General features: G+C 51.2%; 1 protein-coding gene across 3 annotated transcripts in view; it reads left to right on the top strand.

Annotated features, from left to right (window-relative positions):
• Nucleotides 1–1,413: 1,413 nt before the first annotated feature.
• The window catches only part of NRP2 (neuropilin 2), an 89,068-nt gene continuing 76,560 nt past the window's right edge, over nucleotides 1,414–13,921 (top strand). For 2 of the 3 annotated variants that reach the window (XM_027731364.2, XM_027731365.2), the window contains exons 1-2: nucleotides 1,414–1,766; nucleotides 13,559–13,736. In XM_027731364.2, the coding sequence (XP_027587165.1) occupies nucleotides 1,694–1,766; nucleotides 13,559–13,736 (251 nt within the window). In that variant the 5' untranslated portion in view covers nucleotides 1,414–1,693. The remainder of the gene's footprint in view (nucleotides 1,767–13,558; nucleotides 13,737–13,921) is intronic. The other variant, XM_027731366.2, reaches the window with a different exon arrangement.

A 13,921-nucleotide genomic window follows, 5' to 3' on the forward strand; every position in this document is an offset into this window, starting at 1 on the left:
ACTGGCTTTGCATTGACTTCAGCAGGTTTTGGAGCACATTTGAGACACAGAAGATGCAAAATCAGGTATCAAAACACAGAGAAGGAAGACGGATGCTACAGCCCTCGGGGTAACGGCTGAAATATCAGATCTGTCTGTCAGGCCAAATCTGTTGCTGTCAATGAACTTCCACTGGCCTCAGAGGAACTCAGTGCATTTGTGTCGTGTGAATGCACTTTAAACAGGTTGGCATCGTGATTTCATTGACGTGAGCTGGTGATGCTACCCATAACTGATAGACAGCAGAGTACAAAATAATTAGTCTCATCACCCTAAATGAATACCAGTGAAACGTTCTTACTTTCCCTCTCACCCACACAATGATGTATCTCACTTCTGCCACATGCCAGTATCTCTTCACTAATTACCAACTTAAAAAAACTGAGATAACGTAGCTTTAATCCTTTTGTCTACTGTTTATTTGAAAGTTGGAATCTACAATCTAAGGACTGATCAAAAACATAAATAATTTGCTTTTAAACAGCTTTTTGGTGCTGGGTTTTAGGACTCATTTCACTTCTATGCTTTGAAATTTCACCTCTCAAACAGCATGGAGGTGTGAGTTAGCCCCAGCTTGCCAGGTACCATTCAGCCTGTTGCGGTCTGTGAATTTAAGAGACGAGTAAACGCAAGATCCCGGCGGTTCCAGCCCGGGCGGAGACTCCTAACCTTCTCAAGTCAAAGGCGAACAAACTTTCTGAGCAGTGTTAGGGTGACTATGTGAACGCTGTTCTCGGTTTGTGTTTTTAAAGAGCATCTTGCAGAAAACGGGTTTGGAGCGTGAAAACCAACTGCGGTGCAGTCCCGGAGCGGGTTTGCATTTGTCCGTGGTAGCAGCCTTTGCACCGCAACGCGGGTGCCAGGAGTGAGGCAGCGTGTGCTTCCCGCTCCCGCTCCCTGCTCTGGCAGGCGGCTCTGGCGGAGGCTCGGCGCTCCTGGGTCTCGGCCGGCAGCGGCGGAAGCCCGCGAGCAGGGACAATCCTTGTCCTGATGCTCCCCCATCCGACAATTTCTGGGTGTCTCCCTTCGCACAGCCGGCTCTTTTGCCGTTATTTCCATCGGGTCTGGTTCCTGCCTGCGCTGCGGGGATGGAAGGGGGCCGGCGGCACCCGCGGACGGCAGCGCAACCGGGACGCGCCCGGCTCCCCGGGGCCGCTCCGCGCCCCGCGCTGCCCCCGCGCCGGCGCTGCGGGGCCCCCGCGGTGTCCGCGGGCGGGGCGGGGCGGGGCGCGCTGCGCGGGCGCGGGGCGGTGCGCGGGCGGACGGGGGGGCGCGGGGGGCGGTGCCGGCGCTCGGCGCTGACAGCCACATGCCGCCCTGCCTGAAAAGGCTGCGAGGCGCCGGCGGGGAGGGAGAGGAGGCGCAGACGGCGCCCCAGCCCGCACCGCCGCCGCCGCGCCCCGGGGGATGCCGAGGCGCCGGCCCCGCGGGTCGCCCTAGGGGAGAGGCGCTCCGCCGGCACCGCCCGCCCCGCAGCCCCGGCCCGGGGAGCGTCGCCGCCCCTCGCTGAGCCCCGCCGGAGCCGCTCGCCAGTGGGGCGCCCACGCGGGGCGCGGCGCGTCCGGGGTAGGGAGGCGAAGCCCAGCCCCGCAGCCTCGGGTCGTGTGTTGTGGGTTTGGTGGTGGTTTTTTTTAAATATAATTTGTTCCGAAGGATGGATACGTTTCTTCTCGCGTGGGGATTTCTAGGGCTGTGCTTGCCCGCCGCCGGAGGCACGGCAGAGACAGGTAAGGCGCCCTCCGGGACGAGGGATGTCCCCAGCCGCGGGTGGGCGAGGGAACCCTCCCCGTCCGCCCAACTTTTGGGTGCCCGGGCGCGGTCTCGGGCGCACGCATAGACGCTTTGCGTGGGAATAAATTTAGGGAAAACATGAAGGATTGGCCGCACCACGCAGCTTTCGCAGCTTGGGTTTTGGGGGGTATCGTGCGTGCGGCGGGGCGGGGATGCCGCAGCCCCCCGGTAAAGCACGCAGCGGTTGTAGCCGCGCGGCTCCCATCGTCCGGCGTAAGGGGCGAGGGGACGGAGCCGCATTGGAAAGTTGCGTACTGGTTTTTTGGGAGACTGCGGGGAAGGGTGGGAAAGCAGTAAGGACCAGCCGCATCCCGGACACCCGCATCCGGATGTTCGCGTCCGCGTGCCCGGTTGCAACCTCGGGAAACTTTAGGTGAGAAATCAGAATCATCTGGTAGGGAGCAGGCAGCCGGAGCCATGCAGGGCTGCGCTGGGAGCGGGCGAAGCTTAGCGGTGGTGGCACCCTTCGGGCAGCCCCCCCGGGAACGGCTGCCCGCAGTACGTGCGGGATCTGCACTTACTTTGCAAACGCCGGGCTGTCCCGGGACCAGGCGGTTTCGTGTCAGGTTTTGGGGCATGAGTGTGTTTTTTCTGGTCTTCGCTGAAGAGCTAGGCTGGGCTGTCAGGAGGCGCTGGGATGAAGCCCCGGTCTTTGCGTTGATTCGGCATGGGGACAGGAGAGGAGCAGGCTGAGGCTGGGCCCTGTGCTCCCCGGGCACTGGCTTTGTGTCTGGCTAATGGGGGCAGCAGGGTCCCGACCTGGAGTAGTCCCTAGAGGAAAAGGATATGCCGTCCACTGCTCTCTGGGGGCTAGTTCTGCGCTCAGCAGCCCAGGAGCTTCCTGGCAGGACGGTGGTGCCAAGCCAGCAGCTGCTGAGCTGCGGCTTTGCCTTCCCGTTAGTCGGGGCCTCGGGACATGGCTCAGGGCCCTGAGCCGCGGTCTGACCCGAGCAGTGTTAGATGATGGCAGTGCGGTGTGCCTTCTCCTGCCTCTGCCTTCTGCTGCCCCGGAGCTCCGTGGCCAGCAGCTCCCCCTTGACAAGGGAAGTGGGAGAGTCTCTGCTGCCTGAGAAAATCCCTCTCTTCTGCAGCAGCGAAGCACAGACGTTCCCGACACACATTCGCTTGCCCGTTGGCATCACCTCGTTCCTTATGGTTATAAAGGAAAGAAAAAATCCCATCTTTTGTTCAAGTAGGAAAACAAATAGGCACTCGATGGGATGAAGAGAAAGGACAGTGTCCTAGGAGGCACTTGCTGAGTGCAACAGTCTTTTCAGAGGGCCCTTGTTGCAGTGTCTGGTCTACTGGAGTGGGTTTTGTGCTGTGGCAGATCGGGCTGTAACCTGAAGCTGGCTCCTGAGGGTGCACTGGACAGCCTGGCTGCGATCCCTTTGGCTGCTGAGCTCGAGTGTATCTCTGTCCATGCGTGCACCTCCTTATATCTTGGAGTGAGTCCGGCATCAGGACTTCTAACTAGGAAGGGTTTTATGAGCCAACCATGTCTCTGAGGCCATTCAGTCACTGTAAGAAGTGTTTATTTGAACGCGGGGTTTTCCCGGCTAAGCAGAGCATCACATGGTGTTGGAGCCAGCAAGGAAGTTGTCTCCCTGCGGCTGACACCAGCGGTTGTTTGCCGAGATGTTGTGTGGCTGCAAACCCGGTCAAATGACTTTGTTGCCAGCGCAGCGAGCAAAAGTACGGGGTAATGGGACGCAAACCTCGATCAGGCTACACTCAGCTCCAGTAAATTAGCCAGCCTAGGAAGGAAAACATGCCAGAGGTAGATGGATTTATGTTTCAGTCTGGTGTATCTGAAAGCCTTCCCCCATTATGAAAGTCCCTCTTTAGGTTCCCTAAGGGAGGTTAGTAGAGAGGGGAGACGTTTTTAATAGACAATAATATGATAATCCACATGGAAAAAACCCTCATGCAATATTTCTATAGTAAGAGATAAACAGGGCAGCTGCCAATTTGTATGTAGCCAAGCAAACCCTGAGATAACCATGGAGGAGAGTGGGTGGGAGACCCGGGAAGATAAATCTGAAGGCTGGATGGCTGTGTGTTATTCATTTTCCCGTAAAAAGAAATGAAGTAAGAAAGTAACAGATTTGAGTGACCCAAGTACTGAGCCGTTCAGATGATGTTTATGCAGCTCCGAGCAAAGCTCACTCTGAAGCCTTCCAAATAGTTTACTTAAAAGCTAGTATTTTTAGTCATTACTTAGGAGATGTAGCAAGGTGGGGAGGGGGACCAAAACAAATTGCTGCCAAGCAGGCTCACGGCCACACATACAAACATGCACACACACACCCACGCAAGCATTGAGTGTAGTGCCTTATGCCCGTGTGCTGTTAACTCAGCTCTTGCTGGGAACAAAAAGCTTTTTTAGACTAGGAATCAGATAGTTGTCAGGAACATCGCTGAAAACGACTGATACAAGCTCAGTGAGGGGCTCTGACCCAGGTTAGGATGGTGCATTTTGTTTTCCTAATTTTACTGCTGCAGAAAATCATGGTGTGTGGTATCTGGAGTGACAGGCATGCACACTGGTCCCAGAGGGCTCTACAGAAGTGCTTCTCATCTCCTTGCCCTGCTCCTTCTGCCCCCCCAGCCTCCTTCCCAGTACCTACTCTGTTTGGTACCTCGTGCAAGGCTTAGACGGTTAAAATGAGAAAGCAACCCGCTTTGCTGGGCCCGAGAAGGCAGCGCTTCCCGTCCCAGCAGCATGCTGCTCCAGGCAGGGGGTGGGTTGGTTTCCTAGCAGAAACCTCCAGTGCCGCCAGGCTCCAGGACATGGTGGCCTTGTACTGCAGATAGCCTGAGAGGAGAAAGCATCCTTCATGGGGTTTAGGAAGCTGTCAGGTTCAGATAAGGCTGGGATCCTATCCTGTGGGACCCCCAGTTGTATTAATAAGGAAAAATTAATTTTTAAGCACTGGGACTGCTGCCAAATTATGTGACCTCTGACAGACCAGCTGTGCTAGGAAAATAAATCGTCTACATCTGAGACCCATGATCCTATCTGAAATCGAAATAGAAAAAAAGTTGTCATTTAGCCATGATGGTTGGGGCAGATTGCAGCAGCCTGAGAGCAAACTGGAAGCTGCTAAACTTGCTCTCCATTGTGTGGTGAAGTCACCACCACTGTGTCCCCATGGGGTCTCGGGAATACAGTTGTCTAATCCGGGAAGTGTGCAGAGCTGATGTGCCTGCACACACCCAAGCTGGGACTGATGGTGTCAGCACAGAGGTGGGGGCAGAAATGGGGTGTGAACGTTTCCAGCTCTATCCTCACTCTGTAACAGCCCTTTGACACATTTCTAATTATAATACACACACAGACAAAGAGGTAGCTGGGCTATTTTCGAAATCCCTGTCTACACCCTGGTGGAAACCGCAATACTAGCAACAACATAAATCAGGGCTGTTGCTAACAGTGTTGCACGCGGCTTAGCGCTACAGTAGCGTGGTTTTAATCACACTTAGAATCAAAGGGTCAGCCTGCTCCCTGTCTGAGCCAAATCGCAATCTCAGAAGGCCAGATCCTGAGCCGGGTTTGATGCTTGTGCAGTGAAAAGACACAAGAGTAGACACGGAGAGGTTTGTCAGCACGAGATCGGCAGGCACAGGGCCAAACACTTGGAATCACAACTTGGATCTGTAACCCTTTCTATGTGCAAGTGGTGCCCATGAAATGCATTGGGGAGGACAGCTAGGGTAATGCTGGGGGGTGCGGGCTCCAACCACAGCCTTGGTGAGGCAGCCTCTTCCCAAACAGGTCAGGAAAGGGGGTACAAACAGCAAGTTGGCATGCAGAATAGCCTGAAGTATTACTTGCAGGGCTGGATGGCTGTAGGGACTTTTTGTCTGAATGCTTCTTCCTCTTTCTTCATATTTGATGAGTCAAAGAAAAAGGGTTCCAGAGATGAAGTGCTGGGCTCCAGGTCTTTGAAACCTGCCCTCATTTCTCTCCGTGCATTTGAGACAAAGGCAGAACATCTGCCCAGCTGTTCTGGTGGGTCACCCCTAGCTGTGAAGTGCTGTCTGTGTAGGGCTTGAACAGCTGCCTTTCTCTATGTCTCTCCTAGGCAGATGGTGAAGCCAAAAGGATGCTATCCTTTTACTCCGCTTACGTTTTGTTGAAAGGCCTCTTTGGGCCCTGGTTTTTAAAGGATGTGTGTGAGAAGAGGAGGGAGGAAAACCCTAGTCCCTTGTGCATATAGACACATACACACACACAGTCTTCCTGGTTTCTTCTCTCTCTTCATAGGCTTACAGATCTCTACCTTTCCTCTTTCACACAGAGGCCCTCCAGTTGGGGAAACTGCCTTATTGCCTGCCACACACACATGGTTCTGCATCCTTCCCTTCCCTGCACTCTCCCTGACACGCCCAGAGCCCCTCAGCAACTTTCTCCCTCGTGCGCACCCCCAAGCTTGTTCCTGCTTTCCTCTCTTTCTGTTTTACTGCTGAATATGTGCTCAGCAGGTAACAATGTGTTTAAAACACTTACCAGAATGTGCACTTGCCAGAATATGCAATAAGTTCGGTGCTAGTAGCGAGGCTCAGCAGTAGCTGGATTTGAGCAAGCTGTCAAAAGGCCGAAGCCACTGCTGCTCAGCAGCGTGCGTGAAGGGAGCTGCGATGGGGCTCTCCCCAGGTGGCTCCAAAGGTGCTGCTTCCCCTCCTGTCCCGTCCGTGGGGCTGACTGCAGCCAAGGCACCGCGTTTTGCTCTGAGGTTCCAACAGGGCCCCTGGGAGGAAGGGCCAAGCTAGGGGTGTTGTGGGATTCAGAGAGGCTCTGCCAGCTGCCTTGGGAAGAGACTGGAGTAAACTGCCACTGCCTGGTGGGGAAAAGCAGGATTCAGTTTCAGAGTGGATGAATGTCAGGACCCTGACAGATGACTCAAAGTGAGGAAGCTGTGAGGGTGTGGGGAGAGATGAGAGATGAGATAAGCTTTTTTTTCTTCTTAGAATTTTTGTAATAATAATACTAATTAGTATTTCAGAGGCATTGAACGCCTTTCATCAAGCCTGAAGCTCTTTAGAGAGGAATCCTAGGTGAATCTTTTTTTTCATGTGTGCTACTAGAAATGTCTCTTGTCTCCATGGCCCTTAAATGAGTCTGTTATTGGCAGCATTCACAGGGATGGCTCAGCAAACTGTTTCATCTTCATATTTTTTTCGTAATGTATCCTATAAGGTAGGGTGGCAGGCTGCCATGCAAAAAGCCTTCAAGCTTCCCTGAATCTGCTTCCCTTCCCGCAGTATTGGCGAGTTTTCTTCAGAAACTGCCTGACCTGCAGCTTGAAGGTCTCCTAAAGCTGCCACCTATTCCTGGGAGATGGCAGTGTGTTTCCATGAGAGTTCAAACCCTTGGGAACCTAACACCGAGGCAGGAGAGGCAGGAAGGATTTCTCCAAGTTCAAAATGCAGTTATCCTCCTCCCTTGCATATGTACGCACACACTTGCATGCTCTCTGGAATGATTACTGGAGCAGCCAGGAGTTGTAATTCTAGACCCACCAATTACATTCGCAGGCAAGCTGGGAGAATTGTGTGCACATGTATCTATATAAGGCTAACACTATTAAGGTGGTTGCCCTATTGGAATTGCATTTGTCTGTGATATAAGATGACAAATAATAAAGTTAGTGAAGGTGGCACCATGTAAAAACAGGATATAAAATCTCATCAGAGATAAAAGAGAAGAGGTGGACAGGATGGACATTTAAAGGTCAAGGTTGTCACTGGCTCAAGTGGTACAAAGTGATGTCAGCCCCTGGAAGGCTGTCCAGAACCGCAGGGGGGAAATCAGCTGAACTCCGGTGATTTCAAAGCGAATTACCTGGATTTGCATGCAGGATTTGGCCCTCTCATTTTCCACGGTGAAGCTTGAGTAGGTCTCTACTTCAGGTTTCCACTTAATTCTTTTGTGGATTAACATGGCAAAAAAAGCGCAGGTATCAGAAGTCTCCAAATCTCCTCCTCTCTCTTCCCTGCTTCAACACTCTCTTCTTTAAAAATAATTTAAAATGTTCCGTTTTGCGAAGGTTCACAGCTAAAATGTTCCATTTGGTGAGCTTTTCGGCATTCCCCTTTCACTGCTGTCCAGCACTATAAAATGAATATATTGCATCCCTTCCCAGTTGCCTTAGGAAGCAGTCAAATGGTTGCATTCCTCAACTGATGGATTGGCGCGTTCCTTTCTTGCTTAAGCCCAGTCAGTGTTTTTATGAGCTTGTCTCGTGACAGGCTTGAGACACTTTGAGCTGAACAAAATCCTAGTTCAAATCACAAAAGGAGTCTTTAAGTTCTGCTTTGCCGTGCCTCTACTTTTAAGTGAAATTTTAGTTAAACTGGTAAAAGTACTCAATGAAATGTTCAGGGGACTTTCTCTGGTTGTGTGAAATCCCAAGATGTGGATGTGGGTAATGTTCTGGAATGAAATGTGCGTGTAAGTGCTTTGTGTTGTTTGGGTGTGTTTGTCCATTAATTTGTTCAGGAAGCCTTTGAAGCTTTATCTTACAATCCAAAGCAAACACGCTTCTGCTAAAATGATGTATGCTACTGGGGATAAAATAACTAATCTCATTAGCTTCCTCTGCTCTGTGTCTCTCTCCTTGGCCAATTGCTAAGCGGTATCATTTATATCCAAGGGCTCATACAAAAGTCGTATGCCTCGTGCAAAAGTTGTGCCATGTAGTTTGGGGCGAGGGCCTCTGCCACATTAGCTGTGCCCAGCCAGGGTCAGAGCTCAGAGAATGAGGCAGAATAAACATTAACGGTAATGAATCCTTGGCAGAAGAGGTCTGTTTGTCTCCTCCGTACTGGGATTTGGCAAAGTGCTTGGACACACATGGACCTTGAAAAACTCTGCCTCTTGTAGAGCTGTTTTACTCTAACTGGACTGAAACACAGGGTTTCCTGCGCAAGGGCTCAGGCCAAGTTCAGCAGCTCTGAGAGCAGTGGGTCATGCATGCCAGGACCCATATTTTGCTTTGCTGTTGGAGGGTTGGCAGGGCAAATCTCCTCTGCCCAGTGCTGAATCCTGGGACACGGGAATCTTGTGCATTGGTTGAATGAGAGTGTGGAGCTGGGCTGGAGGGCCTCGTGTGGGGAAGAGAAGTGACAAGGTTAGTTGGTGCATCTGCCTGCTGTAGAACTCACAGGATCTCTCTCCCTTGCTCCTTTGCTATCCTTGAAGGCTGCTCTTTTCAAGCAGCACAGCGATGCTGCTGCTTGCTGCTAAGGCATCCAGAACACCTTAAGTTTTGTGCACAGCCCTGAATGACATCCCAAAGTAAACTGAACTCAGCAGATTAAAACATGTGATAGTTTTGTGATAGTTTTGTGCTGGACACTACAAGCTCTGGGAGGCTGTAGTATGTGTGTTTGTTGTGAAACAGACCTCTCTGGTGATGATTATTTTTGTTACAGGCAGAGTTGGCTTTAGTTTCTGTGTGGAAGGTCCAACAATAACAGTGAGCCCTGCTCTCCTGGGGTAAGGAAAATCCAGAGGGGTTTAATCGGCAGGAAATTTAAGTAGGAGAATGCCCTGCTCCCAGCCTAAGGTTTCAGCATGCACCTGATGAGCTGCGGAGCTGAAAAAACCCAAGTGTGGGTGAAGGTTCCTGGGGCCTGGCTGTTATTTTTTGGGTCCCCTGAGTGATGATTGCTTGTTGCTGCCTAGGGGGGAGGCAGGAGGAGACTTCATCACCCTGGGTGTCTTCAGCAGTTTAGGGCAGAGAAAGAGGTGTCTGCCCCTTGCAAAGGTTGAGGAACTCGACTGCTGATACCCTTCTCCACGGGAAACTTTGGAGTTGCCCACTGTACACTGCAGCATTTGCAGGAGTCCACCCCTTGTGAACTTCTCCAGGTCTTCTTTTCCCATCCCTATGCCTTGGTTGTCATCATCTGGTGTAGTTACCCTGTTGAAATGGTCCTGCAAGGAGAGGGTTGCAGGGATGAGTTATGTGGTGATCCTTAACAAAAGAGGGGATCTGCAGATCTTCCATCCTGAACGTAGCCTGCTCCACCACTGCCTGGGAGTGTCAACCTCCATAGCCTCCATTGAGGAGCCCTGCTGCTCTCCTGTGGCCTTGCCATTAGCACAGAACTCCACTGACCCCTCCACCTTGCGGACTGGCAGGGACTCCAACAGTTTGCTTTCAGTGCCTACATTTTGCTTACTGAGCAATGGGATGTCCCACGCACCTGGCAGGCTTGGCTTGTACTTCAGAATTTAATTTTAATTTTATTAAGTGAATTCAGAGCTGGCAAAAGCTGCCAGAGCCCATTAGCTATGGAGCACGTCTTGCTTCCAGAGCATACAGTCGGAGTCGTAGCCATGGCACTCACTCTCTACTGTGTACTAAATAGGCTATATTTTATACAGAAAGACAGTGGTTGGCATTACTGTTGAGGCAAACCCTTTGCCCATCAGTGGGCATAGTGATAGATTTTTTTTATTGTTGTTGTTGTTGTTGTTGCAAGTGTTCATCTGCTGGATACCAGTGAGTCAAAAGAGGAAAGGCCTGACAGAACAATTACAGAGATATTAAAGTCATTTTGCCTCTTCAGATAATTCTAAGAAGCCCTGGCTTCCCCAGTATGCTTTTGTGCTGTACTAAAGTAGCCCCTTTCATTTCTCTGGATCTTCCTGTGGATGGATGAATGAGAGGACAAAATCTGTTCCTCTCAGTGATACAGATAAGCTTTCCTGCTGGCGGGAGACTTTCCCTGCTTCAGAAAGATGGTGACATATTCCTGGTGGTGTCTGAACACCTGAGGGATGTGGCTGGTGCTCCTGTTCACTCAATGGTTTCACCTTCTTGTCCCATTTTGCTGGAGAGATCTCAGTTCCAGAGAGCTGGGCTCTTAGCCCCTCTCACTCAGGCTGTCCTCACTGGCACCAATGCTTTGATTGGGCACCAAGCTGACCTGAAATTAGGATCAAGCCTAGGGTTTTCCTTAGCTTGGTCCTGCTGCACTGTGATGGCCTTGCAGGGTAAGGGAGAAGTTTCAAGGTCAGTGTAAAATTCTGTTTCTGCTCCTGAGTTCATTTGTTAGGGAAGAGCTAGAGCAAGCTGGAGCCTGACACCTCTGTTGACATGGCAGTTCCCCTCCAACTGGTTGAGTTGCAAGGGCTCACAGGGTATTCACGGTATCCAGTGTGAGTAAGGGGCTAGCAGCTTCTGAATGGGGGGTGATGTTGGTGGTATCAGCCTAGCGGGTAGCATGTGTGTGAAAGCTGGAGAGACGGGGAGGGGATGATGAGGTGTGGAAGGATTGACTGTATTTTCATTGTTTCGAGACTTTGCCCTTTCCAAGAAAAATAATCTGCAGCTTGAATATTTTTCTTTGCTGGAGGGGGTGGACATGTGTGCAAACGAGGTGTGAATTTTTATGAGAAGGTGTGAAAGTGCGCACATGAGTGAAGTGTGAATTACACGTCTATTTGTACATTGATGTCAACAAGTCCGTGAATTTCTTCTTTCCATATGAATGTCTCTTTCTCTCTCTCCCTCCAAACCCACATAGACACGTGTGGGCAAATATGCCTTGCTGAGAGAAGCGATTTGTGCAAGAACGTAGGTTTGTAAATGTTTGTGTGTTGAGCAAGCTCTCCTGTGGAACAAAACCAGATGTTTTTTGGTATTCTCAGCTCATCGTGGCAGTGTTGTGATTTTTCCTCTCATATTTTTCAGGATACTTGCAGGATTATTTTAAGAAAAAAGGGAAGGCTGCAGAGCTGCCTTTGGGTGTGTGAGAAGAAAGTTATTTTGAAGAAAGAATGTGTTAGAGGGCATGAAAAACATGGAGAAAACTGAGACAGTGCTTTTTCATGTCAAAGGAAGCCTTGCTGCCCCATGAAGGGCCCTCCTGTTGCCCTTTTTTTCACGCAGGACATGTGCATTTTCTGCAGGCAGCGTAAGGCAGCAGGTTGTTTATTTAAAGTGCTTTTTTTTTTTTTTTTGAGGAAGCGTTACCGCTGAGGGGTCCTGCCTCACTCCTGCTGCTCGCCTTGGCTCTGGCAAGAGGCAGTCTGAAGGCAGGCTGGGATGTCCCTACTGAGAGTGGGTGGACTTGTGACAATCTGCCAGGGGACACCCCTGGGGCCTGTCACACCCCATGGCAGAGGAACAGAGCCAGACCCGCAGCATGGGGTTGAGCCCATATGAGTCTGCACCGCTCTGCTTTTCCAGGGTCATTCTGGGGCTTTGCAGTGAGTGCTGCTGTGAAAGGACAGGAACATCCTGGAGGACCAAGGCAGTGGGGAGCACTCGGCTCACAGAGCTGATGGGATCTGGATTGTGTGGTTACTCTCCTACGCCAAGAGTGATGCTTCTCTGTGCCTTGACTCCCCTGGGGGTTTGGGAAGTGCCTCAGGCTCCATCTGAGAGCATGCACATGTGGGAACACCCACTCAACACCCTCTGTGCATCCTGAGTCCTTTGGGGCTGTGGGGAAGCTGAGGGGACAGCCTCACAGTGCAGACAACCCACGAGGGTTTGCATCCCATATTCTACCCCATTACTTATTGTCAGGGAGGGGAAAGACTTTCCACAACGCAGGACCAGGGTCACCCTGTATGCCTGCCAGCCTGCCCTATGGAGGGACTTAGGTTTTTTTGGAGGTTTTGCCCATTTTGGTGGGTTTTGCCTGTTGTGCTGGGTGTGAAGAGGCAATGCTGTCTTCTGTGGGCAGCCCTTGAGCCTGCGGGGCTGCGGTGCTGGGACAGGGTGGTGGCAGGGGAGGGGGACCAGCAGGACACACTTGATGGGAGCCCCATGGAAAAAGGGGCTTTGTTGGGATTTGTTGTGCATTATCAAGTGACCCCATGATGCAGATTTTCCTCTCAGCAAGTAATACAGTAATAAATTTGATTTGCAGTGTTCATGAGATTAAATGTTTTTTTGATTATGAAATCACCCTCTAGAGCCTGTTCTAACCCAAAGCTGAGAGAGCTTCCTCTGCTCACCACGCAGCCATTGCCAGCCATTTGTGGGCTAGTCCCACAAAACCACCACTGCTGATTATCTGTGTCTGCAGTTCCAATGGCTGGATTTGCTTGCCAGGTTTCAGGAGGCCAGTCTGCTGAGATGGGTTGGTTGGGGAGGGAGAGCACAGCAAGTGGAAAGGGGCTGTCATGGGGCTGCAGGCTGGGACCAGGAGGGACAGATGCTGTCCCTAGCTCTGCCACACAACGTGAGTGGGCCTGGGCTCGCCATCATCCCTGATGTGCCTTAGTTTCCTTCCCTGGGAGCAGCAAAGCTTTCTGCCCTCCTGCAACTGGATCAAATTTGTCATGTCCAAATTCTGGTGTCTCCCGAGGCAGCTGTGGGAGACTGCCACAGAGCAGCTTGCAAAGGAGGTAAAAGAAGGGATAAAATGAGGCAGCTCCAGATGATCTGATATCAATCTGTCTCTTACTTTATGGCTCAGTAATTGCCTTGGCAAGAGCATTCATTTCTCTTTTCTGGTCTGTGTGAAATGTGGTATGTAAGTGTGGCAGGAGGTGGAGGGGAAAGGCATATGTTTGTTCTGTAGAATAATTGTTCTTGCCCAGAGATTAATATCAAATATTAGAGTACCAAAGGGATGTCAATGGCCTGGAGAATGGTCTTTATCAGATCACCCCTATCCGTGGTCTGGTGGGATCTGCTGTGTGCAGCTGATGCCCAGAACCTGTTTCAATGCCTTATTCTCTTCTGTGTCTCTGCAGCTCAGCCATGTGGGGGTCGCCTGAACTCCAAGGATGCCGGGTACATCACTTCCCCAGGATACCCCAATGACTACCCCTCCCACCAGAACTGTGAGTGGGTCATCTACGCTCCTGAATCCAACCAGAAGATAATTCTCAACTTCAACCCTCACTTTGAAATCGAAAAACATGACTGCAAGTAAGAGCCTTCCTCTTCCTCTCTAGTACATAGCTACCTCTCTTCCTGCTTTTACCTAGTAGTATGGGTCTCATGCTTCCCTGCACTTGAAATCAAGCATCATCCTGAGCCCCCATAGCACTGCATTTCCTTGCCTTTCAGGAGCAAGAGCTGCCTCTGCTGAGTGTGAGGTTGTAAGATGCTGC

This window comes from Pipra filicauda, unplaced genomic scaffold (genome assembly GCF_003945595.2).
Source record: "Pipra filicauda isolate LSUMZ 115617 unplaced genomic scaffold, ASM394559v2 scaffold74_size2892960_pilon, whole genome shotgun sequence".
NCBI lineage: Eukaryota > Metazoa > Chordata > Aves > Passeriformes > Pipridae > Pipra > Pipra filicauda.